The following is a 25,632-nucleotide window of genomic DNA, read 5'->3' on the forward strand; positions in this document are numbered from 1 at the left end:
AAATACAAACTTCCCACACGTCTCAATAAAAAATGTACCATCAGCGAGACAGTAATTGCATTCTTGTCATCCAGTCGATTTTCCATGCATTTTTGTTTCTTGAGAAGTAAATGTGTCCAAGCAAAACTTCGAGAAATTCAAGAAAATAATTTCTTTGAAATCATCCAAACCGATATTTAACCCTGACCGTGTTTTGACCTATCTACAGTAACATCGAAACGTTTACTAAAGGCAACGATGTAGTTTATATAACACATCTACAAATGAGCATCTCTTGCAAAAATAAATATTAACTGATGAGGCATGGACATACCATCCACTTTTATGGATGAACACCTGGGAAAACTATGTTAGAGACGTTTCTCCTTTCTACCAAATTCAATCCACCCTTACTTGTGTTTCATAGACTTTGTAGTCCTTGATTTGCATAGAAACCAACGCACGCACTGTGGCATTCACTAAGTCTTCTACACTGGGACCAATATGCACTTTTATTTGGACAATGCTTGTGGGGATTGAAGAAGCAGACAACCAATCGAAAACGCTAGAGGGATTCTTTTGAAAAACAGCCTACCGAAATCGGACGCATTTTCTATTGGAATTTTTTATATGTGCCTAGAAACGACTTCGACCCTAGTGGCCAAAACCACTTTCAAAAAAATTCTTCGAAGTTTGTGTGGCTGGTCAAAGGTGAGCAAAAACCGAAAAGTTGCAATTTTCTTACAAAAATTGCTCCAGTTACACGAGCCGTACAGGGTCGTGTGGGGTGTCATTAGAAAGGTAATCACATGTACTATTGAGCCGAATAGGGTCTTGTTGGGTTTAAAATTCATCCACACTGAAATTTGTGCAGTTGAAGTTTTCAACAGAAAACTTGCACATTTCTCGAGGTGCACAAAATGTACATGGTCGTGTGGGGTATCATTTGAAAGGTAATTTTATGAGCTTTTGAGCCAAATAGAGTTTTATGTGGTTTGGATACATATGCGATGAAAAAGAAGTTGAAATGTTTAAGTGTCCATATTTCATCATAGATGCATCCAAACCACATTAGTCTCTATTTGGCTCAAAAGCACATAAAATTACCTTTCAAATGATACCCCACACGACCATGTACATTTTGTGTACCTCGAGAAATTTCAGTAAGAACAGTGTACGTCTTCGGTTAAAAACTTTATCTGCACATATTTCAGTGTGGATGAATTTTAAACCCAATAAGACCCTATTCGGCTCAATAGTGCATGTGATTACCTTTCTAATGACACCCCACACGACCCTGTACGGCTCGTGTAACTGGAGCATTTTTTGTAAGAAAATTGCAATTTTTCGGTTTTTGCTCACCTTTGACCAGCCACACAAACTTCGAAGAATTTTTTTGAAAGTGGTTTTGGCTTCTAGGGTCGAAGTCCTTTCTAGGCACATATAAAAAATTCCAATAGAAAATGCGACCGATTTCGGTAGGCTGTTTTTCAAAAGAATCCCTCCTAGTATTTCTAAGCTGTTTCTGTTGACTGTACCACTCTATTTCCATTAAAGTTATTCGACATACGGGCGCTTGTTCTGTAAACACATTGCAGAATAATGCGCACGCTGGAACTTTAGACACCCTGGACAGTAGTAAAGGAGTCGAGGGTTGACCCCAATAAAAATTTAAAAAAATCTAAAATTTAATTTTTGATTTTTATTGGAGGTATTCCTCGACTCCTTTACTAATTTCCAGGGTGCCTAAAGTCGACAAGTAACCGGCAAAATGTAAAGGGTAAATGTGAGGTGGCAGGTATTAACTCACCCTCACGAACACCTTCATTTTACATAAGAACTGGTCGAAATAAGGGTACGATAACCCTTCATATGTACGGAGTCACAGTCGACTTTCTGTTCCGGTCGGGATGTGGAACATATCGATCAAAGTATTAACGAAATTTGTCGGAGAATCGTAAAACTTGATGGAGCTCACACCCTACATTTTCGGAATCGTTCCTTGTCACTATGTTCGATTGGTTCGGAGCGATTGGGTTTTGTTTTTCCGTTTTCACTTCCACACGTCGACAAAGATGATACTTTACGAATTTTACTGTACATGGTTTTTATTCGAAGTTTTTGTTTGTTTGTTTGTGTAAAAACAGAAACAATAAATGAAGGCAAGGAGATATGAACAGGCTATTTCGTAACTTCGGTTTAAGCTGTTTCTCACAAATGTCCTCTCTAGATTTAACTCGTAAAACTAAAGTAAAATTAACTTATTTTGCCACTGATCGTTGTGAAAATGTGTTTGGTTCACATTTATCAATAAATAATAAAAGAAAAATTAGAAAAAAAAACTTACGTCGCTAAATCTTGCGTGACCAATCCATTCTCTTTAGTCTGTTGAGTCCTCTTTTTCTTGTCTTAACTAATTATCATCTTAACATTTGTCCAATTTGTCTTCCATTTTTCTATGTTATTGCTCTCCACTTAACACTTAATCCTACACAACACGATCCACACACTGTTCAGCGCTAACAACACCGAAACCTAATTTCAATCCTCGCTCGACGACTTCGACGATCGCGATTTCTGTTGCGGTATAACGGTCAATGATTTCGGAATTTTCGACAACAATGTGGCCGCCGAATTGTCAATGACAACACTACCGTTACTGTTCAACGTTTCCGCCCACGACCACATATTGCTTTGTGTCGCCTGTTGAGTGGTTTTCATTAGCGCATCCAAAGCGGACGATGATGATGTTGTCGGTGATTTTGACGTTGATGGGATGGACGCAGCATTGCCTAAACTAATCGGTTGCGCGCCCAGTATGGCCGATATCGACGGTGTGGATGTGATGGATATTACGTTCTGTTGATTCATGGTGGTAATGGTATGAGACGGTTTCGTTGCGGTGCTCGTCTGTAGATTCGGTTTCAGCAACGAGGCCGAATTGGTTTTGCGCACCTTGAGCAGCGAGTCGAGGGTGCTGGATTTTGAGTTCAACGGGATCACAGAGTTTTGTTCGAGAATTTTGTTGGGTATCTGAGTGATTGACATGGATATTTTGTTGGTATTCTCTTCCGCATTCGATGTCATTGTCATTGTTTTCGGCGTCGAATGTATGGAAATGGATGGCTGTTGTGATGCATTCAGCTGGGCCGTTGAGTGTTGTTGCATTTTTTGGAGCAGTGACTGATTGGCCATGGCCTGTTGTTGTTGATTGGCCATATTCTGTTGAGCTTGTTGTTGTCGTTCTATCATTTGCTCACGCAGCAATCGCTCACGGCGCATGATGCACATGCGATTGTAGTCGTGAATGGAAATCAAGTACGGTTTGCCACCCGATTGAACTTGAACTAAATTGGGCAATTTTCGACCATCGGCACTTTGATACAACTGACCGTCTAAAGCTGGTGGTCCTGCTGATACTGGCATTAGTGTGGGTCTCCACTTATTACTTTCAAGTCGTTCGGCTGGTGACAGAATGTCGGGCAACCGAATGATGTTGGCCTGCGACGACGTTTTGGATGTATTCGACGACTTTTTCTGTCCGGATGACGACGTTGACGGTATCAGCAATGAATTCGATTCACTTTGCTTGGTTGACTTAGAGTGGTTCGGAGTTTGTTGTTGCTGTTGTTGTTGGGTTTGAGCTTGCAAATTTGGTGCGACTGTTGCAGCTGTTGCTTGTTTGGTCGAATTGATGGAAATTAGTTCAGGTGGAACGCCGCCTTGCTTCAGAGTTTTGGTCTGATCTTCTGGTTTCGTTGTTCGCAGAGAACTAGCCAAAAGTTGTTCACGCTTAGCGGCTTGAGCTTTAGCCAGCTGTTGCTGTTGAATTTGTTGTTGTTGCTGAACTTTCCGTTGCTTTGCCAATTGGGCTTCTTGTCGCTGCTGTTCGGACGAGTATTTTAGTAGACTGGTAGTTTCTGTGGCTGTTGGTTTTGGCTTGGCTTTTGTGGTCGAAAATATGGAAATCGGCGAATTGGACATTTTGTACAAGTTATTCAGACTGTAGTTCGATGTGCAGCGGCTATCGAATGACTGCAATCGTTGCTGAACCGATTCCGAATAATTGACCGCACTGTATGTAGCACCAGGCGTTAGCACCAAGTCACCGTTACGGAAGTATTTCTCCAGCAAAATCAGATGACGCAAGAAGCTCGATTGATTGCCGTACGGCTTTTGCAGTTCTTCCCACAGATGCTTGGTCGGCTCATCATACTGAATGGTAGTCATAATTTTCGTCCATCCTTCAGGCGTGCGCTGACCACCGGTATTAAACGGAATATTCACTTGCAGACCCATTTCTTCTTCGCCGGGAAACAGTTCTCGCATTGAAATGTTCGGATTTCCCCGTAGCAGTGATATGTCTTCCTTGCTGGGCTGTTTCGGTTCAATGGTCATCGACAATCCCTTCGACTTGATCTTATTTTGCATCATTGCCGCCATAGTGTACATGGCTGGCGGGTCATAATCAACCATAACGTCGGTGTCCATCATAATTTGGCCGGTAGATTGATTGGATGGTTTGTCGCCCGATTCGGAAATGTTGGATGGTGGTGATGAAACGGACTCCTGAGATGGACGTGGTCGCTTTGGCGGTCGACCACGTTTGCCGGTCGATTGATTTTGTTTTTGTTGTTGCTGTTGTTGCGGCGTCATTTCGTCGTTGCATTGAGTTTTGTTTTCAGCTTCCGCTTCATCGTCGCTAGCCTCCACATTGTTAAATTGAAGAAGCCTGCAGATAATGTCGTTTAGTGTTCAGAACGGAAAAGCTAAACCGTTTCAGCTGCGGACGTACCTTTTCCTGTAATTTTTAGCGAACATCGCCTTCTGACTCTTTCCCTCTGGCGGTTTCAGCAACAGATTCGAATAGTATCTGCACAGCTTGCACACAACAGGCGATGTACCGATCATAACTGGAATTCCTTGTTGTTTCAATAGCTCTTCGAGACGGGCTGCCTCCTAATGAATGAAAACAAGAAATTAGTCCGTTGTGTCAATGCGGTGTGACGGTTAATCATTCCATACCTGCGACACGTAATAAATGTGATTTCTCATCAGCTTTCGTTTGCACAGCGCGCACACCATCAGATGACTAATGGTATCGTAGTGATTATCACAGATTGACAACGTTCCCACTGCCAGTCCTTCCAGATTCAAATTCAACAATTTACTGATCGACCGTTTCATTTTCATGAACCACTTTCGGCGAACCGTATGACTGCCAATTTCTTCGCAGTCGGCCACATTGCACATCTGACTCTTATGCGATCCGTGGGTTTCGGATGTTCGGGGCGATTCTTCCGTTGAATCGTTGAAATTATTGTAATCCGCTGACGAATTTGCCGATAGCCGCTTCTTGTACGATGGACAATTGGCCCGTCTATCCACGTGCCGGAAGCAGGCGTCACATAGGCAATTGTCGACGGTTAGTTTCTCTTCATCTGAAACGAGGACGGAGGAGAAGGGGCATTTTAAATCATTTCGACGGACGGGAAACGTGTGCGAAACTTACTGTCCAAAATCTTCTTTTGCCGTTCCAACGATTTTATTTGAGCAACATGACACGGTGTATCGAACAGACCAAATCGACCGCCACAATAGAAACACTGATCCTGACAGATTTTATCGGGATGTATGCGGAATGAAGATGCTTTCTCTGGTATCACCAACGCCTTTTCGATTTCTTTGGTACCGTCAGCCGGCTCCGATGCTACGGTGGCTTCTGCATAACATAATTCATGGTTATGTGACGATATGGCCATGGTTTGTGAAATTAAAATTGTGAATTGACAATCGAACGTTTTAATCGACTTTGTCAAACCGAAGCGCAAAAAAGCGTTACACGGCAGGGCTGTGATTTCGTTAAAACTGTTACCAGCATAGGTGATTTGATTTGATTCAAACGATTGTTTTTTGAAGGGAAAAAAAACCAAAGATTTTGACGTTTGTGACTACTGAGAGAGAATGTGACTTGTAGAGAGCTGAAAACAAAACTGAACTTCTCTCAAATTAAAGTAAACAGTCGCCGTAACCTCATTCCATATGTTCATGACAGCTCATTGAGCTGTACTTTTTCATTAAGAAGTTGAAACGGAAAAACCCTAATTCGTGTGCAAATATAGTGATTTCAAAAAGCGAAATGTTTGACTTGCTCTAAACGAAATTTAGGCTTTGTCGATTGCTCAAAGTCACTGACTGTTTGATTGGGAAGAGTGACATTTTGAAATCTCTATCCGAGTCAAGATATTTACGGAAAACCTTAACTGGATCTAAATGTACTATGCAACAATTTGAAACTTTTGGAACGTGCACGGAGGTATATTACGTTGGATAGCTGCAGCTGCTTCACACAAAAAATTAATTAAGAAAGTAGTGTGAATGGGACAATCATTGGTGCAGCAGGTATCTAGGGTGCCGACCTTTGATTGTTTGAACACACGGCACCCTAGATACCTGCTGCACCAATAACTGTCCCATTTTTGGTGAAGCGGCTGCAGCGGAACCACATACATCACTGGAACCAATGGATGCGTGTTTCGTACTCAAGGAAGCGAGACCAATTCAACACACTTTATGTACAAAATATGTGTTGCATAGTGTTATTGTTGCACAGAGGAATGGTCCATTACTGGTCACTATCGAGTTTCCGGGATTTTTGTCTTTTGAAAATGACAAATTTTGCACACATTTCTTCCCTGAATTTAAATCTTATTCACTTGCTCCGTGAGATGCTGGAAGTGCTAGACCATTTTTTTTTTCAATCGAAAACAAAACAAAATCGACAATTGTTTTCCGAGTCGAAAATGTTCTAACCAATCACAGACCGACCGCACAGCCTTATACAATGCATGCGATTAAACTCTCAAAAAATTGTTTTGGTTAATTTGTTTAGTCAAAGTCTACGGAAGTTGGAAAATTTAGTCGATTTAAACAAAATAGTTCGTCAAATAGGATATTAGCGTTGACGCATCTTTTCACACGCACGTCGTCATTTCAATCATCGAAACCAACGATGATAAGAAAACGGGACGTGAATGTGAAAAGAAATCAAAAACTACTCTACAGGGGACAGTGTTTTAGGATCACACACCACTTGTATGGTTTCGATTATGAGTTTTTCTACTTTGCGCACCATGAGTTTTGTCGAGGCTATTGTCCACTTGCTGTAACAGAGAAAAAAAAGAAGATTTTTATGAGAACAACTATTCACGGGATGTCAATGAATCACGGTCATACCTCATTCTGAATGGTGTAGTATGTGTCGTCTTCGGAGTTGTGTGCCGATGTGGTTTCCTTATCGTTGACCGATTTACCGCGTCCCTTGTGCAGTGTCATTTTCAACGGCAGCCGCGATTTCTTCTTATCGTTCTTGTCTCCTCCCCCTGTAGGTCGATGAAGTTTAATGACGGTTTTCAGTGTACCTGTGTAGTCAGATCCGCGTTGGGACTTCGAAGACTTACTGTTTGAGTGAAGTTGTTCTCGCTGCTTTTGCTTTTCAATTTTAGCCGCAACCGCTGCCTTATGCGTCAACAAACCCAGTGTCAGAAAGTGTGACTCCTTTTGCTTTAAGCGTTCGGGCGATTCGGGAGCCGTTGGCACATCCGATTTGTCGTCATTCATCGGGATGGCATTCTTCTTGTCGTCGGCTGAGTCTTTGAAATTGTTCAGAATATTTTCCTTATTTTCCGGCTCAATCATTGGCTCGTCCCGCGTTATTGTTTGTTTGGGTGAATTTGTTACGGGCACAATTTCATCATCAGTTTTGAGTTTCTCTTCAACAATTTCAACCGACTCCTCCATTTTATCAGACACCTCCGATTTGCCAACTTTTTCGACTACTTCCGGTGTTACAGCCTTATCTGCTTCTTCGGTTTCAGACACTACAACGTTGTCTTCCTTAGGCACGATATCATGAACACCATTGGTCGTTACTTTCAATTTTACGGCATCGTCTTCTTCTACCTCCATTTCAGTCTCGGTTTCATTTTTCAAGTCCTCGGCGGCATTTTCGTTCTCTTCCACTGTCGTATCGAGATCAGGTGTGGCTTCCTTCGGCGGTTCGTTCACTTCGACCGGTGCATTTTCCTTATTTTCCTGTACAATTTCCGTATCGAGTTTCGTTTTTTCATGGACCTGAACAATTTCTCCGAGTTTGGGATCCTCTTCGATGCCCAAATTATTTTCCAAAAAGTCTGGCTGCCCGTAGAATTGCTTAACACTTATCTCCGATATGCCCTCACTTTCCAACACCGGACTTAATGACGACGATTTTTCACTGTTATCCTTCTCTTCACTTGCAATAACTTCCGGTGTCGTCACCGTTAAAACTTTCGCGCTCACCAAATCACAATTGAACACATCGATATGACTGTCTTTAGCATCGTCTTTAAGAACCGGCGTAACGGCACGGGGTGAAATAAATTCAACTTTGGTTGCTTGTGAACTGTCATTACCGATTCCGCTATCATTTAGTACCGGCGCCACCAATTGGTCCAAGTCTTTGTTCTTCACGTCGATTTGACTATCAATAACACCGCCGCTATCAATCACTTTGTCTTCAATGCAGTCCGGAGATTCATTGGAATTCAGCGATTCTTCGGTGTCGCGTAACATATTCAACGGTACATCCATTAAACTCGATATGTCTGTCATGTCGGAGCACTTTGATATGGAATCAGATCGACGCCTCGATGCAGCCAATAATTCAGAATCGGATGACGGCTCCAATTTCTCCTTTTTGATACGCTTGGGCAGTTTTTCGTCAGTCTTGTCCGTCAATCCCAATCTCTTCCTACCGGCTTTGATGAGCTTATCGGGTGATTTCAGTAATGTGCTGGATCGCCCCTTTCGAATGGGGTCGTCTTTTCGCAATCTCTCCGGTTGTTTTCGCAGCACATCGAGCCGTCCCGTACTGTTGCGCCTCTTTCGGCCACGCTTAACCGGATCGGTTTTCGGTGATAAGGCTTTCTTTTTCTGAACAGCTTTGGCCAGAATTATTGCACTGGCTGATTTCCGTTTCGGTCGGGTGTCTCGAGCGAGTATCGATTTGGTTGTCTTATCCGCATCCGTATCCGCTGTTTTGCTAAGTAAGATCAGGTCATCTTTTGATATGTTCTTTGCTGGACCACGCTTCTTCGTCGGTGTCTCCTTTTCCACCTTTGCCGCCTTGTCGTCTTTCTTGGTGTCAGTTTTATTGTTTTCCACTTTATCCGTCTTTTTCACAGCCTCATCTTTGTCATCCGGTCGTTCGACTTTGTTGCGTATCAGGCGCTTCCGTCCTTTCGGTGTGGCCGGCGCAGATTCGTTACCTGAATTCGGAGTCGGTGAATCGGCATTCATTTTCGTTTTCCGTGTTGACATTTTCCCTGGTCGGCAACGATAGCGTCAATTTTGTGATGCAAATCTGCAAATGGAACGAAATATCGAAAGTGAAAATTTTGTTTTGCTTGTGTCGTGCCCACTCCACACACTATCGCATGAAATGGGGCTACTGGGGTGGCATTGAATGCTAATGGGAGATATATAAAATTCATAAAGTGTTTTTAGGTCATGTGAAATGGTCGTCTATTGATTTTATGAGTGCGGAGAGCTTTTCGGCTTCGTAGTCTTCTCACATTTTAATATTTATAAAACATTTACGATGAGGTGAACTAATGTAAAGTTGCATTTTAAAACATTAGAACGATCATTAGTGACTAATCAAAAATATATTCTCAAAATTCCCCTTGATGTTGGAAGGGAAATGTTTTTTTTTTTAAAACAAATTCACTGATAACTCCTTACATCCACCGTGCTAAAATTACTATAGTCTGCGTGAAGGCACCGAGTCATTGAAGAATGTGAATTCATTTAAAAATCGAATCAATTAATCTTTATCTTATCTTGGCTAAGTGTACGAACGGTTAAATGATTATTCAAAAAACGAAGAAGAATTACTTTGCATTCAATTCGTTGATTGATTTGAAATTTTCTTTGTTTCGATTGTGATATACCCCCATGGACATTTCCACCGTCTACAGTTTACTGTCTGTAACAGCAGCAGAGAAATCTAGTTAAATGAAATAGCAGAAAATCATTTGAAATTTGTTCCCACTTCAAGGATTGTTCTTGAAGGAATGTTCACGGTATCTTGCCGAAATTTATTGATCAGAAATGAAAATAGCTATGAGTTAGCCAACCGTAGAACCTTTGTCGTCCCACAATTTCCACACAGTCCCGCAAAAAAAATATTTTCCTTGTGCAAATTGAGCTGTTCCTTATACGAAATGCGGCAGGAAGACATACGATGACCTCCCTTTAACAAAATGTAACAAAAAAATGTTTCGCCTACCTATGGCACAAGGACCAGAACGTTGGGAGATGAAAGGAATTTTGGAGAGGTTTGTGGCAATACTTCACGTACAACCGTTAAGTCTTCGCTAAAAATCGCAGTCTCAACTGAAAATTTAGCAATTTTTGAACGGTTTCCTTTTCCAACAAATAATTTCAATGTACTGTGAGAACAACAACTTTCAAAACTAATTCCACACACAGTGCATCCCGAAACACAGTTCCCAATTCAAAAAAATTCAATGACGACAGACATCAACAACCGAAACCGACTGGAAAAGCTCCAAATTTTCAAAACTCCATTGCGCCAGACCTACATTACGAGTTTCGTTTTATGACACAACCCACGTATCTCTCAACATTCATACACCTACACCTTACAAAACGGAAAGTCTTACGATACACCTCGAATGCATGGAGAGGTGAATTGCCGCACATTTTTCACTAAGGAAATTATTTTGTATATTGTTGGTGCCGGTGTCGCCGGTGCTGCTGGCTCAGCTAGGATTATATTTAAATCACATTCAATAAAAATGAAAATAAAATTCAAGATTTGACTTCACCTGATATGGGACAAAATAAAAGTAAGTTTTTTATCCCCATTGCTGACACGTGACAATAAGCCAAGTCACATGTTGGATGGGGATGCAATTTTACAATTTTTATGGAAATTCTGAGAATGGGAAAAAATCTCAAAATAAAATTTGGGAAACAAACCAGGTCAAACAAACAAGAAATCAAATCTCCCTAGAAGGGTAGTTTAATCGATGTTTAACACTAATGTGAAATAAATCACTCACTGAACCAGCTATACCATTATTCATTATTGTAACATCGTTCTCAAAATGCAGGCGGCAGAGTACAATACAAAGTTATTAATTTTCGAGAATGATGTAAACAATACGAAGATAATTTAGAGATTGGGTCGACAAATATGTCGTTAGCATATCGATAATTATTAGAATAGGGTAGCTCAATATTGTGAACTGTTCGTACGAACGCCAGACAGGTTAAAATCGTCGCGACTACAAAATTCAGTTTGTGTTCATAAAAGTCTACTTTCTTGAAGCGATATGCAAGTCATGCTTTGATTAGCGAACGATAACAATCTTGGCAGAGCCATTAATTTTACTGATGTTTTCGGAATGCAACTTTTTCGCGAGCATTAATTCCGTTTTGATTAATTTGCTTCATTTTGATTCATTTAAAAGACAACCGTGGTGAATGTAAAATTAAATTTACTTGAATTTATCTTCATCATAAAATAGGCGATAAAATCTCTGCTTTAGTACATTAATGTTCAGTTATCCCCACAACCAATTTACCATTTAGAATAATTAAGCAATCAATGAAAATGCAGAATTTCTTCAAACGTTTAAATGAAAATCCGAACAATCAACAAACACAAAAACGGTATAATATTATCCTTCCGATATTCGCCATTCACCCATCGTATACTATTTCGCATTCAACAAAACACAATTAATCAACACGCATAATGCAACTCTCTCCTTTTCCGATTCCAGCGATCCCCAATATCCTACAATAACAAAATACAACTCACAGTAAATCCGAATCCGAATTTTGTTGAGGTACATCATATGAACCGAAATGAATGAACGAACGAAGAATAATAAAAATAAAAAATGTACGAACCAACCATCCCGTTACCATGAAAAACTCAAACTAAAGCCCCTATTTTAACACACAACACACGCATCATATACACAATACCATTAAAATCAAAAATGGTTGAAGAAATGCAAAAATAACAGCTGCATTGGCCTCATGATAATGCAATGTTATAAAAGCATCACATGTCTTCTCTCTATAATGGAAAAAATATACCAAACAACTAGTATAATGCACCTTCAAGATGTAACGTGTTTGGCTCTCTTCGGCCTTTAAACAGTACGAAAAAAATGTATATCGAAATAAAATGAACAAAGACCGAGGCAAAACAACGAAAGAAAATTATGAATTCACTTGTTACAATAATATACTACAACTTCTTATAATATTACCAAGAACCGATTTTTCGGAGGACTTCCTTTTCGTGCGCTCTCTGTCACACAATATCGTCATAAACTCAAAACAAAAATTCCAATTATGCACTAAATGCTTGAACAAATACAGAAGACGAAGAAAAAATTTTTTTTCATATCTTTATCAATTACACAAGACAACAAGACTTACATATCATTAATAAATACTTGAAGAGAACGATGAAGCAGAAGAAAAAAAGAACGACAACAATAATTAGTCATCTTCAACACTTGAAAATTTTATCGAAAATTATCCGCAGAGCGACACATATCAAGTCTACCAGAGTCGAAAAGAAAAGAAAATAATTTTTTTTTACTGCAGTTTCGTTCAACAAAATGGCGGCCTCAAATCGTGTACAGTTGAACAACAATAAAAATAATACTACACTCACACAAATGTTAATTTATGCACTAAAAGCTCCGCACAACACGTAACAACCGCTCATATTATACGTACAAAAAATAAATAAATAAAATATAATATACCAACGATAGACCATAGAAGAAATTCCAAACATCGAAAAACATAAAATTTAATTAAAATGGAAATCGCAAAATGGATCGTCAGTTTCGCGTACTGTTTGTTGGTATATACAATTCCGATCGGTTTTGATGTTACTTTTTTCGCTTAACAATCAGAATCAGTTTCACCAGCGGATTGGAAATGAGTTTTCTCTCAGATTATGCATAGAAATGTGTGTAACATACTCAACAAACATAACAGAATATAATATAAAACTATACTCGTATACCAGAAATGATTTACAATAAAAATGACAAAATGTTTTAGCTAAAATCGAACATGGTTCCAAAAACGATCGACAATGGAAAATTCAACAAAAATTTATTTTTTCCAGAAATTCGTAATTGAAAGCCTCAAAATGATTTCGTTTTTGATAATTCCGGTTGAAAAACCACAAACTATCGAAATGCCGTTATTAGAATAACCAAAGTTCTGTTCAACTCATAAGAGTTATTCAGTGCTACGATCGCAGTGAAATTTCATATGAGACTCCAAGTAACAAAATATCAAATCCGAAATCCAAAACAAAATCTACAAATATCCCGTCCATCCGTTGAACTTTTTATTAGATAAAACGGTACGAATATCAGCACCTTATGTGTCTACAATTTGATCGTGCAGAGGACTAAAGTCTTTTTCATTCAATTCGAGAAAAATCCTTTAACCAACCGAAAAAAAAATTCCTCAAATCTATTTTCGAAATAAAATGAAATCAACAAATTATTTTCTACTTACTGAAAAATGGTAGACTAAAGTGAACACGACAAACGTATATGTGGTGAATGTGTATTATATGACGATAAAGTATGAAGAAAAAAAAAATTTTGTTGACGCGTCTATAATATGGGTTGTTTGAGCCGTGAATGAATGCTTTACAGCACACACAGCACAGTGTTATTTTTATTATATTCACTTCGACAATTTCCTGTTCGTATGTATGTGTCATCGGGAGTCGTCTCATATACACTATGTACATATATATGCAGCATTATATACACACAGTTTCGATGGGTTCTCAGTCAGAGTTTTTAGTTTTGTAAAATAATCTTCTCATAGCTTTATTGTGGTATGTTTTACAAAAACTATATGGCTAAAATGGTATATATGATAAATATGATCTAAGTGAAACGAGAAAACGAATGTAGAGGTAAAAATTTCTATACGACACGAGAATGAAAACCAGTTTTTAATGGTGGTTGAGCATTATTCGTGTTGTGTATACACATAAGAGCGGTACATAATTGAAAAAAGCTTCGGGTATGCTGGTTCCATGAAAATATTGAAATTATTCGTTTTAATTATTTAGGTTTTTTTGTTCGTATAAGATATTAACAAAGAGAACGTCTGGTAAGCTTTCGATGTTTTATAAAGCTTTTTTTTGCTCGGTATGCTGACGTGGAACTTGATATCTTGTTCAACGTTATGTAAACGACACAGCCATAAAAAAATTAATGGAATCCGCATATAGATAAATACACGACAATGTAAACCTTTAATCTAATTAGACAGAAAAGCACTTGGTATCACAATTACACATACAAAAAGTTACGGAAAAAAGCAGGAAATAAATTCACTATAACGTTGCAATGTGTGTAACCAATTCATTTACTAATAAAAACGATGATCGAAGTCATAGTATTTTTGAAATGAATATAAGTACGAAAATGAACAGTTTAATTACATGATTTTCAGGAAAGCAAGGCCACGAAAAGAAATGTTTTCAATTGAAATCGACTTTCTGGAATTTAATTTTCAGTTAGAAATTTGTGCAGTTCGATTGAATTGAGGAACAGAAATTTTTAAATGTCTACTGGAGGATCGGTTGTATGTTTCCATCAGTTTTTGTCGTGAAGTAAGAATTTAGATTCTCTTTTTAACTACCGTAGGAAGTAAGAACAATTTTCGTAGAAGCGTTTACAATCAAAAAATGGTTTGCTTTCCTCTCAAAAATCTAATTTTTCTAAATCATAAATCACTTTTTAGTATCTTCAAAATGGTTTAGGATTAAATACGTAAATAACTAAGTATGAACGGAAGGCGTACTCGATGATATTTTGATTGTAAACATTCTTTTGAAAATGTTCCTTCGGCCCTTCCATCCTACACTATAAATTTCGGACATTATTCGTATCACCCCCTAGACACTTCGACAAAAAATAAATGTGAATAGCGTGAATAGTGTCACACCCTTGATTCGTATTCACCCAATTGGTTTCTAAATCCTGATATTTGGTAATAATTTTGCAAAAATCCACAACGGCTTTATGGTGTTCTTCATAAAATTTGCCTAGTTTTGCAAAATTGCAATTACAATGAATCCTTATTAGGTTCATAGTGGCGTATTCATAGTAGTTAGGGTTTTCTATCTGTTTTTTGTTTTTTAATTGACATGAAACAACCGAATATATTGGAGAAATGGAGAAGTGTAAATTAAATTTGAAATCCAGTCTCGATAAATTGGTAGCCAGCATTGGTAGCAAACGAATTTGATCAGAAAAATGAGTAATGTGATGCAAGCACAAACAAGTGTCAATCGATAAACTGGTTAATTACCTTTTATAACAGAACCTATGAACAATTTACAGAACTGGTATACGAAGATAATTAGTGGACGTATTCGTTCACCGGAAACTATTTCCAAGTTGCAGTTTTGTTTTTTTTTGTCATCTGTTATCAACAGCGTAGACTTGCGCAAGAACCTAATGTGACCTTTCATCCCCAAATGTTTGTCAATCTAACAAAAATCTAATTTAAATTTCATTTTGCGGGAATGGAAACTGTTCTAATAATTACAGGCAATTTCTTCTACTACTTTAAAATGTTAAGAACTGCTACTTGTGAATTACGTACAAACATCAAAATTAAATCTTTCAATGAAGCGACACCGAAACCAGGTTTCAAACGTTTTCATTCTTGAATCTTGAAATTGTGAAAGTATTTCGTGCTAAGACACCAAGGTTGTTGATAAATGATCACTGTACCCGTTTCTAGATGGTCAGTATGACTTTTGCACTGTTCATTATTTTATGAGTAGAGGCAGCTATTTTAAGGTGTTATGCATGGCTAAATGTTTACATTGCCAATGTAAAGCGCCTTAATAAAATGGTCAGTGTGAATGGCTGCGCATGGTAAGATTCCTCGAATAATTGTTGATGAATCGACGCTTAGTCGTCACTGAACCGACGGTAAATCATCGGTGAATCTTTAGTGACATTTTGCAGTATAAAACTTTGCGTTACCGCTGCTTTGTTACATCATCACAATGGTTTATTTAAAGGTATAACATTTCAAAGTTCTAAACTAGTCCTGTAGTTTAAAATAAATTGGGATAATTACAGAGGATATTACACTGTAACTTTTTCAATTCTGATTTGACCCCATTGTCAACAACGGCTTGAAAGTAAAGTTCCTTTTGTATGTAAAAAGGAAGAAAGAAAATATTTACTACCGTTAACAGGTTGATATAATGAGATAGTCAATATTACGAAGAGTAAATTGTGTCGTCGGGCAATGTTGGAAAGTTTATATTGGAAATTGGAAAAGTAAAATAGAGTTTCTTGACAAAACAAAAAAACTTTAAAAATCTTTCTTTACAAACGTCTGTTCCATGAATATTTGATTTCCTTTCGTCACATTAAATTGATATTTACTAAAACGATGCAGTGTCTCGGAAATGAACATAATTTTCCCCGTTGATCCGAACGAGAAATGTTTTAATTCCTCGAGGACATTCAGCACTTTCTATAGAATATCCCGTTTGAAAGGTCGTTATTCAATTTCATTTTAACGGACACGTTGGACAGTGAGAGAGAATTCGCGGTTTCTTCCCTTTGCATGTGAAATTATACCCGAGTCTGTTTGGGTCGGTTGATTTTTACGGCAATTTTGCATATAAACGACTTCATTCGGGCTACAACTAGTGAAATTACCAAAATCAATCATCTCAATCAGATACGTAGTGGGTTGAACACCAAAAAGTTTGTAAATGAAAGAAAGATGGGTGTGCGACGGCTGGTAAATGCCCGGAGAAATAACTATTACTGGGGCTATTATTTCTATTATTAATTATCAATAACCAAAAAAAAAACGAAACAAATTTACAAACCGACATTACTCCGAAATTACTCCGAAATTATTCCGAAATTACTCCGAAATTACTCCGAAATTAACAATTTGTCCGACAAGCACAGAAAAAAACGGAATTTTTGCCTGTGGCGTTGTTTATTCCGAAAATTAGGAAACCTCAGCAAAAATTTCTGCACACGACAACTTTGGAATGACTGAAGGTTGTCGATGTTATCAATAAAGTATGCCCTTATCTCGATTGAAGAATTTAAAAAAAATGTTAAAGGGGAAAACCGAATGCGAGTGCTAATGTTAGAATTTTATCCTACGCGCAAAAGTCCATGTTCAAATTTAACAATTTCCATTCTACGCGCAAAAGAATAGACTGGAAATCATGGTCGATAAATATTTTGATTTATTTGTACAAATCATCTCCGGTCAAATGCAATTTTTGGCAATTAGTTTCAGGCTCGAAATTTCTCCTTTCCGATAAATTTTATGATTTTTTAATGACTTACATGATTACCTTTTAACCATGTAGACTTTAAAGGATTTGTTAAAAAATAGAAATGGAAATCTGTTGCTAATGAGTTTATGATTAGCATTAGGCTATTATTATAGTGACTTGAAAACAAGACGTAAATGATGTTGTGTGAACATATAAGCAAGCAAATAGAAACAACTAACGAGAATTTAGAGGGAAAAAACTGTAATGTGGACGTCACTTGTTCGAATAATTCATTACAAATTTTTGCAAAACTTTCTGTCTGGTCATTGGTAAAATCATGGGAAACAACTAAGGATAAGTGGACTGACTTCAAGAGGTGTTAAGCACCAAGGACTAAGTTTTTTTTTTAAATAATGTTTCAAGAAAGTTTTTTTCATTTTTAATTCGTCCTGAAAGCCATCTGTCAACTGAAAAGAATCCATAGAAAATGTGTGAAAATCCTCAAATTCTCACAATTCTGTGAAGAAAATTCGTGAAAATGGGCCCAGACTATTGAAAATTTCAGAAAAACCTTCCACAATCCGTAAATACTTATCAGGGGCAGATCCACCTATGTGCGGTCAAGGCGGTCGCCGGGGGTCAGAAGATGATTTTTACATTGAAAATTTGTTTAAAAATAAAAACCGCCTGGGTCAGAGTCTTTTTTCTCTTCTATCCGCCTGGGTCAGAGCAAAAGCTGGATCCGCCCCTGATACTTATCTTCTTGGAATTTATTTGCACAATTAATTATATCGATATAAGAGAAATGAACAATTTTCGGAACACGTTTTGCCAATTTGACTTCGCCTAGTGGGAAGGCTACAGTTGTGAAAAAGAAAAATTTGGGCAAATTTTAAGAAATTTCGAGAAAATAATTTGACTAATATGACTCTACCATGGTAGAGTAAAGTGAATGAGCGCTTGATCAGAAACCTAAATTATCTGGTAGCCTTGTATTTTGCGAATAAAATTAATTCAATTTATGTCAGTGTACATTTTAGTTCATTTTGATACAATGTACCGGTACTTCCTGCTCTATTTTACTCTGCCGTGACTCTACTCTACATCGCTACACCCAGAAGTTTACATCGATATTTCAGCTATTCAAAAAATTCGTATTTAATGAAAGGTGACCATTGAGTACTTACTGAAAAAAATGTTTAATTATACCGGTTCCGTTATGACTATGATTTTCTTCACAAACTGTTCAACAGAAGTTCAACACGAAAAATTCTGTGAGTTAATCAACGCAATTCACATTTTATACGATTAATAAACCCTCACGGAACTATACATTGTCTGGCCAATACTTGAAATACAAGCTACACAATCAACAATTGAAATTTACAACACAAAAGAAATCAAATTTTCGACTAAAAACTTTTACGACATTGAAGTTTCACTGGGACGATTTGACAGTTCCGCCATTAACGAAAACAAAATCCATTTGGAAGTGAGCACGGAACGAACGAAATGAACCGATTGATTTTCCGTAGGTCGCCTAATACTCAGTATAGAGTTCACATTTTTTGGGCGCGAAATAAATTTACAAACCGGAAACGCCGAAACTAAGAATTTTTAAGGCAAAATACAAAAAAAAAATTGAGTGAAAGAAGAAGTGAACAGATAAAACGAAAAGTTAATTTTATGAGAATAGGACGACTCAATACTGCGTTAAGTAAATATTCATATTTGAATTTTTAGCGCACTTACGGCTAGGATCAATTTCTTGACAAATTTTGGACAATCAAACAAATTTTGAGTTTAAAATGTTGGCAATGAATGCTAAGCTGGATTCACACATAACATTCACCATTTAGAGAATAATGTTTTGTCTCCGTTTTCATTCTGCTTGCGCTACAACTCTCCAGTAAACAAAGGTTGAATTGAACATGATTAATACTCTCAAAATTTCTTTTCGATTCGCTTGCTCTTGTTTTGTTGTCGTGCAAACGGATGTACTATTTTCTAAAAGGTGAATGTGCAATTCCAGCTTTTTATCATCAAACAAATTTTGAGTTTAAAAAAGTTTCACAAACCAAATTTTTGTCCCTGTACAACGGCAGATTAAAAAACCTTGCGGCAGCGGTTCATTTTTAAAAAGTCAAATAATGGAACTAATGCTTAGTTTCCTCTTACCAAAAAAGTACTCCGTGTGAAAGACAAAATTGAATTTTTTAAATTTTTCCTTTGACAGTTTGCCCTCTCATGGAGTACTTTTTGTTGAGTGGAATGAGTAGAATACACTATTTGAAAATGAACTCAAATGAACACTGACATGAATTGAATTGATTAATAGTAAAATCAAGCCATCAGTCTCAAAATGTCCTTTCAATCCTGAATGAAGAAACACTATCGCCGAAATAATCTTAATTTTTTGATAGAATTTCCTATTTACATTCACTATTCAGCATTCTTAACCATGGATCGCACTACACTCCGTTTAGGAATCGGTTCATCCGTTTACATAACAATTAATCAAACGCCAATGAATCAAAATGAATTTTTGAGAGAAAACTGTGTTCTAAATGGTGACAAAATTGAATCGGCAAATCGTCGTGAAAAGAGAGAACTTTTTCGTAAACGGAGTTCGTTCGGTTTGTGCTTTAATTTGGATTCATTAACTTGTTGTTAGTAATTTATTTTCGAACAAAGAATATCAAATTTATCCGTGTCTGTACTCTAAATGCATTGATTTTATACTGAAAGTTCGAATTTCAGAGCCTAATTAAATTGAAAGCAGCAATGATAATGACAAAGACGGGAAGGAAAAGTTTCTGGAAAAATTATCAATGCGAAGAGTGAATGTCGCAATTCCCATCATATTATTGTGTTAGCGATATTGTACACCAGAAAAAAGGTGTTTTAGATTGACTATCATTCAATCGAATATGAATATGTAGATGACGAGTTGCATCATGTCTTGAACATGACGTTGATCACGTTCATGCATTATTTCAATCTAGAGAATTGCATTGCTAACATTTATGCACGAACCGTCTTGTTTCTTTGTTATAATTCGTAGAACAAGCTATACCAGCTCAGAGACCGTTCATAAAGTATACCAATCTAATAGGAACATTAAAGTGTCAATTTAATAATTGAATGAATTCCTCCTCAACGTCAACGTGAGTAGAATGATGTTGGTATTTATTGACCTGTATTGAAAGAGATGTGAATCTTCCTGACGGAAAATGACGGAAAATGTAATATAAAATGGATTCTACATTGTGTCGCTCTCATATTGAAAATCGGCTACACACTGCAAAATTTGCGAGACAATTTGTAGAACTTGTACAGTCGTACTGCACTGCATTTCGTTTAGGAATCGACATGAGAATTAAACAAAAGCAAGTGAATCAAAATGAGCTTTTGAGAGAAAATTGTGTACTAACGGTGCCAAATTTGAATAGTGTTCAATTTTTGATTGTAGATGACGGAGGAAAACCGGAATGAAATCGGAAAACCTTTTTTGTAAACGGAGATTTGCGATTCGTGCTCAAAATTGAGAGAATTTAAATAAAATTGCTCGATGAGTTGAGTTTCGAAATATGAAAATAGAAAATCCCAAGTTTCACAAACGTTACGCCCAGATTCTTAAACTCATTTTACGTCGATGAATTGGTACACAAAAGCCAAAGTACGAACACAAATTAAATATGGAAAATTCGACTCTTAGGCCCAAAAGTGGTGAATTATAGATTTTTCATATGAGCGGTGTGATTATCCTTATTTTCTCCACTCAGAGGCCATGAGGAAAATTCGTGCTGTCGACGCATTGGCTAATGACAGTTCGGGGGAGAAAATATATATTTTCTCTTCCGAGCTGTCATCTAGGAGAAAAGCGGTTAATCACATCTGGCATTTATGAAGGTGTTCACCCTGCTCCTTCAAAGTTACAGTTAGCTACTGTGATAAATTTCATTTTGAATCAAAACGACAGAAAAAAATCAAAAAACGATAGAGAAGGTTCACTGAGGTGATAAGTTTTGAATCAAAATGGAATAGTCATTGCTTTGGTTGATATCCATAAAATGCTTAGAATGAACATCTTAACGAACATTTTGTGTTGTTCAATAATCTGGTGGCATCATCAACATTAATGATCAGGAGAAGAAAGTGGAATTGGATCTGACACACGCTACGAAGACCCAGTGAAGGCATAGCGAAAGCTGCACTAGATTGGAATCCACAGGGAAACAGGAAGAGGGGTCGTCCAAAGATTACGTGGAAAAGGACAATTATCGAACAAGCCAAGGACCAAGGAAAGACTTGAAGCGAAGTGAAAGCTTTGGCGCTGAACCGTGTGCGATGGAGGCAATTTGTTGGTGCCTTATGCTCCCCCACGGAGTAGGACAAGAAAATTATGATGATGAATTATCTGGTGGGACAATGACAATGCACAGAATCACCGAATCACGTACCGATCATGAGTAAATACATTAAGATCTGTTAAGTAGAATTTTCTTCGGGCTCTTTGCAATATCCAAAGACAAAATCTGAAAACACCGACCCTCTGTAGATCATGTTTATATCTGGGCTGAAAGTACCGTAAGCCTCATTTTCGTCGGCCCTAGATCTTAGAACTGAATTTGAATGTCTAAGGTCTTTCCAAAGAACCACTTTTAGCTCAGAAAAGGCATGGAATTAAATTCTTTTGCGCAATCGTTTCATTTCGTCCAATTCAATTTTATTCCAAATGAAATGTTCGCAACAAAACACGTAAAACATATTATGTTAAACTGTGCACGAAAATTCATTCATATTTATGTAATTCAACGATAAATGCTCGTTTGGGATCTAGGTGTCGACGTAACATTGTCACACCAGGCCACAGGATGATTAGGCAGGCACCACATGTATCACAGTGTTGCATACAACTGCAAATATAACGAAACCCTATAAAATGTGCTTTAAAAGGTATTGAACGATCGTTCTATTTTTAATTAGACCATGCATGAGGAGGTGTCCATTTGACGAATCTGCAACCTATGTTTGTCTCGTGCAGCCTTAACTTTTCCATTTTCAATTCAATTTGGTTCCAAATTATCTCGCAAATAAATACAATTATGCTGGCAATGCAACCATACCAAATTATCGTTAACGCTCCCACATTGCTTTCGTCGTCCCCCCATTTCTTAAATTGAAGATCGAGACTGGTTTTATATATTTTTTGGATCTCTGCTCGGTCTTTGTCTTCCAACCACTTATCGATTAATCCGGCACTTTCCAAACGGTAAAGTATGCCGTTAATTGTCTCGAGGAGATAGTGTCCTGTGAACGCATGCACTTGTACAAGAGATTGTGGCAGATGTATTTCAGCTAAAGCTTTAAATGCTTTAAGATTCAATTTATTTTGTGCCTCTAAATACCATTGTGCATCCACAGATGATGTTAAAAGTGCTACAGAGTTGTTGAACTTGTTAAGTTCTTCCGTTATGCTCTCAAAGTCTGTTCTAAATACTTTGTCGGTCCAACCATTACATTGAGTCTTATATTCTAATGTTTCAATTAATCGATTCCGCCAGTATGAAAATGGAGTTAAAATGGAAAGTCCTGATTTGCATAGGTCCTCGATTGTTCTGATTTGAAACTGGTACATCGGCACAGTCAAATAACTTTGAAAAACTGACCAAATTCCGTTCACCACAATTAATCCGACAAAGGTTAGTGGCACAATGATGTAAACGTCTGCAAGGCGTAGCCTGCTATATCTGATAGCTCCATTATCATTTATCAATAGATTGATGACGGCCACAACACTTTGAAGAAGAAAAATGTTTTTTGTTTGCAAATAGTGAGAGAATGTTAAGACAACGGATGCTGCTGCGATTACAATGAAAGTAAGCGTGAAGATAAGCTTCCAGGTTGTGTTTTTTAAATACGACACGAATCCTGAATAAGGCTGGGCATGAGGAACCAACAATATGTAATTTGTGAATCGTATTGGATATACTGTTACTTCGTCAGTTGATGTGGCATCCAACTCAGTGTCACTAGAATTATATGTCAGCCCATCAGAAGTCCCGCCAATTGTATCGTATGTGCTTTTTCTAACAGTTCCTTCAATTTTATCGTTAGAAGAATGGTAAACATCAAACATTACTTCAAACAATTGAATTGGAACATAGTTAGACAGATTTGTTGCTGCACAAGCAAAATAGTCACTCAGTGAGTTACTTCCCGTCAGATTTATCAAATCTTTGGAATATACATTGCGCTCAAGAGCGATACGGAAAACATTAAATGAAGGCTCCGAAATTGTATCAGTCTCAACGTCTGAGTAAAATGCAACAAAAATATTCTCAATGTCCGTATGCGTACACAGGTTAAGAAAAGCATTAATAGCGTCGATTGCAGTAACCTTGTCTACGAAATATAAGCCAAATTTAACATCCCGTTTTTGCAATCGAATAGACGACAGGTATTCCACTAACAGCATATTACGGTTTAAGATCAATCGTTTCGCTTCTACTGCAACAATTACAAAAGCGTTTTTGCTGGTCATCGATTTCAATATCGGAAGCTTATGCGCGGTACTGACGTCCATTGAGTTCATGTCAATTTTGAAGACTGTTTGAGGTCTAAACCTTTCAGTAATATCCATGTTGGTTGGCATACTGATGATGCTACTGAGATCAATGGAGTTGTTGACCAGAACGATGTTATGGTCAAAGTCAAAGAAAACATTCAGTCGGTCGATTAGATTCACGAATTCATAATGCTGCCGATGACACTGTGCTTTAACCGACAGTAACACCATAATTATCCAAGTTATCATGTCTTGATGTTATAAGTGTAAAATGGAATGTTGTTGTAGCCGCGTGATTGGTCTGGTCTGACTGAATCGCAATGAAATTGATTCCGATGCAAACCATTCAACTTCGAACATTATTTAATTTATGAAATGGATGGGTTAGGGGTCGTACTCAAAGGAATCGAATACGATTTGATGGAAATGATTTTTAAAAATAATTTCATAATGCCCTTTATCAAAGCACTGTCAAGCACCGAAGCTGAGACAGTGCGTTGCCGTTCATCCAAGAACGAATTTTAAACCGTTTGTCGCAACATCTTCTTCGAAACGAAACATTTAAATTAGATCTACTTCGCGTTGCTATATGTAGAGTAAATGGTGATCTGAAAAACGAGAGATTTGTCGTACAAAAACCCATTTTCATCAAATGCGAAACCGATTATTTCGTTCATTAGTTTGATTGAAATTCACATTCGTAATTCAGATTTTAATTTGATTGAAGCGTTGGCGTACGGTTTTTTTTTAATTGTTGCTGTTGTTGTGAGGGATTCTTTTGAAAAGCCGCCTACCAAAATTGGACCCATTTCGCCTGGGATTAATATATACATGGTTTGAAAGGTCTTTGCCAGTAGACCTCAAAACAGGCCTCACACGGTCTCTAGCCACACCTGGTTGCTGGTTGAACATCTCCGAAGTTGGTAAAATGGTGATTTTTAACCGAATTTTTTGGCCGTTATAAACGATCGTCCCGGGCAAGAGTGGGCTCGTTGGAAAGCTGAGTTCAAGTAGTTTCGGGTCATGCCTAGTTTAATTTAATTCATTGATATATGTTTGCAGAAATCTGCAAGAAAAATTTTCAAAATCTGTGTGAACTTTAGACAGGTCTGGGCTGGTACTGATGACGCTTAATGGGAACCTAACATGCTAGTCGTAACATACATTGTCTAAGCTTTCCATTGATACCCCATTTGCAGTGCTGGTGATTGCTGGCGAGTTTTACGAGTAGCAGTTGTGCTAACATAAAATTCTGTTATGTCGGCAATCACCAGCACTGCAAATGGGGTATCAACGGAAAGCTTAGACAATGTATGTTACAACTAGCATGTTAGGTTCACATTAAGCGTCATCAGTACCAATTAAACTAGGCTTGACCCGAAACTACTTGAACTCAGCTTTCCAACGAGCCCACTCTCGCCCGGGACGATCGTTATAACGGCCAAAAAATTCGGATAAAAATCACCATTTTTCCAACTTCGGAGATGTTCAACCAGCAACCAGGTGTGGCTAGAGACCGTGTGAGGCCTGTTTTGAGGTCTACTGGCAAAGACCTTTCAAACCATGTATATATCAATCCCAGGCGAAATGGGTCCGATTTTGGTAGGCGGCTTTTCAAAACAATCCCTCTGTGTGCTAGTGAGAAAAACAGACAGGTAACGTCGACATTACC

General features: G+C 37.8%; 1 protein-coding gene across 4 annotated transcripts in view; it reads right to left on the minus strand.

The window, feature by feature from the left end:
• Positions 1-2,069: 2,069 nt before the first annotated feature.
• The window catches only part of LOC119074551, a 42,462-nt gene continuing 18,899 nt past the window's right edge, over positions 2,070-25,632 (minus strand). The window contains exons 2-8 of one of the 4 annotated variants that reach the window (XM_037180731.1): positions 7,440-9,382; positions 7,216-7,361; positions 7,070-7,142; positions 5,492-5,701; positions 5,005-5,420; positions 4,775-4,938; positions 2,070-4,711 (exon numbers count right to left, since the gene is read on the minus strand). In XM_037180731.1, coding sequence (XP_037036626.1) covers positions 2,521-4,711; positions 4,775-4,938; positions 5,005-5,420; positions 5,492-5,701; positions 7,070-7,142; positions 7,216-7,361; positions 7,440-9,339 — 5,100 coding nt within the window. In that variant the 5' untranslated portion in view covers positions 9,340-9,382 and the 3' untranslated portion in view covers positions 2,070-2,520. Of the gene's footprint in view, positions 4,712-4,774; positions 4,939-5,004; positions 5,421-5,491; positions 5,702-7,069; positions 7,143-7,215; positions 9,383-13,611; positions 13,632-25,632 lie in introns of those variants that run through there. The other 3 variants (XM_037180727.1, XM_037180730.1, XM_037180726.1) reach the window with 3 other exon arrangements.

This window comes from Bradysia coprophila, unplaced genomic scaffold (genome assembly GCF_014529535.1).
Source record: "Bradysia coprophila strain Holo2 unplaced genomic scaffold, BU_Bcop_v1 contig_151, whole genome shotgun sequence".
NCBI classification, from domain to species: Eukaryota; Metazoa; Arthropoda; class Insecta; order Diptera; family Sciaridae; genus Bradysia; species Bradysia coprophila.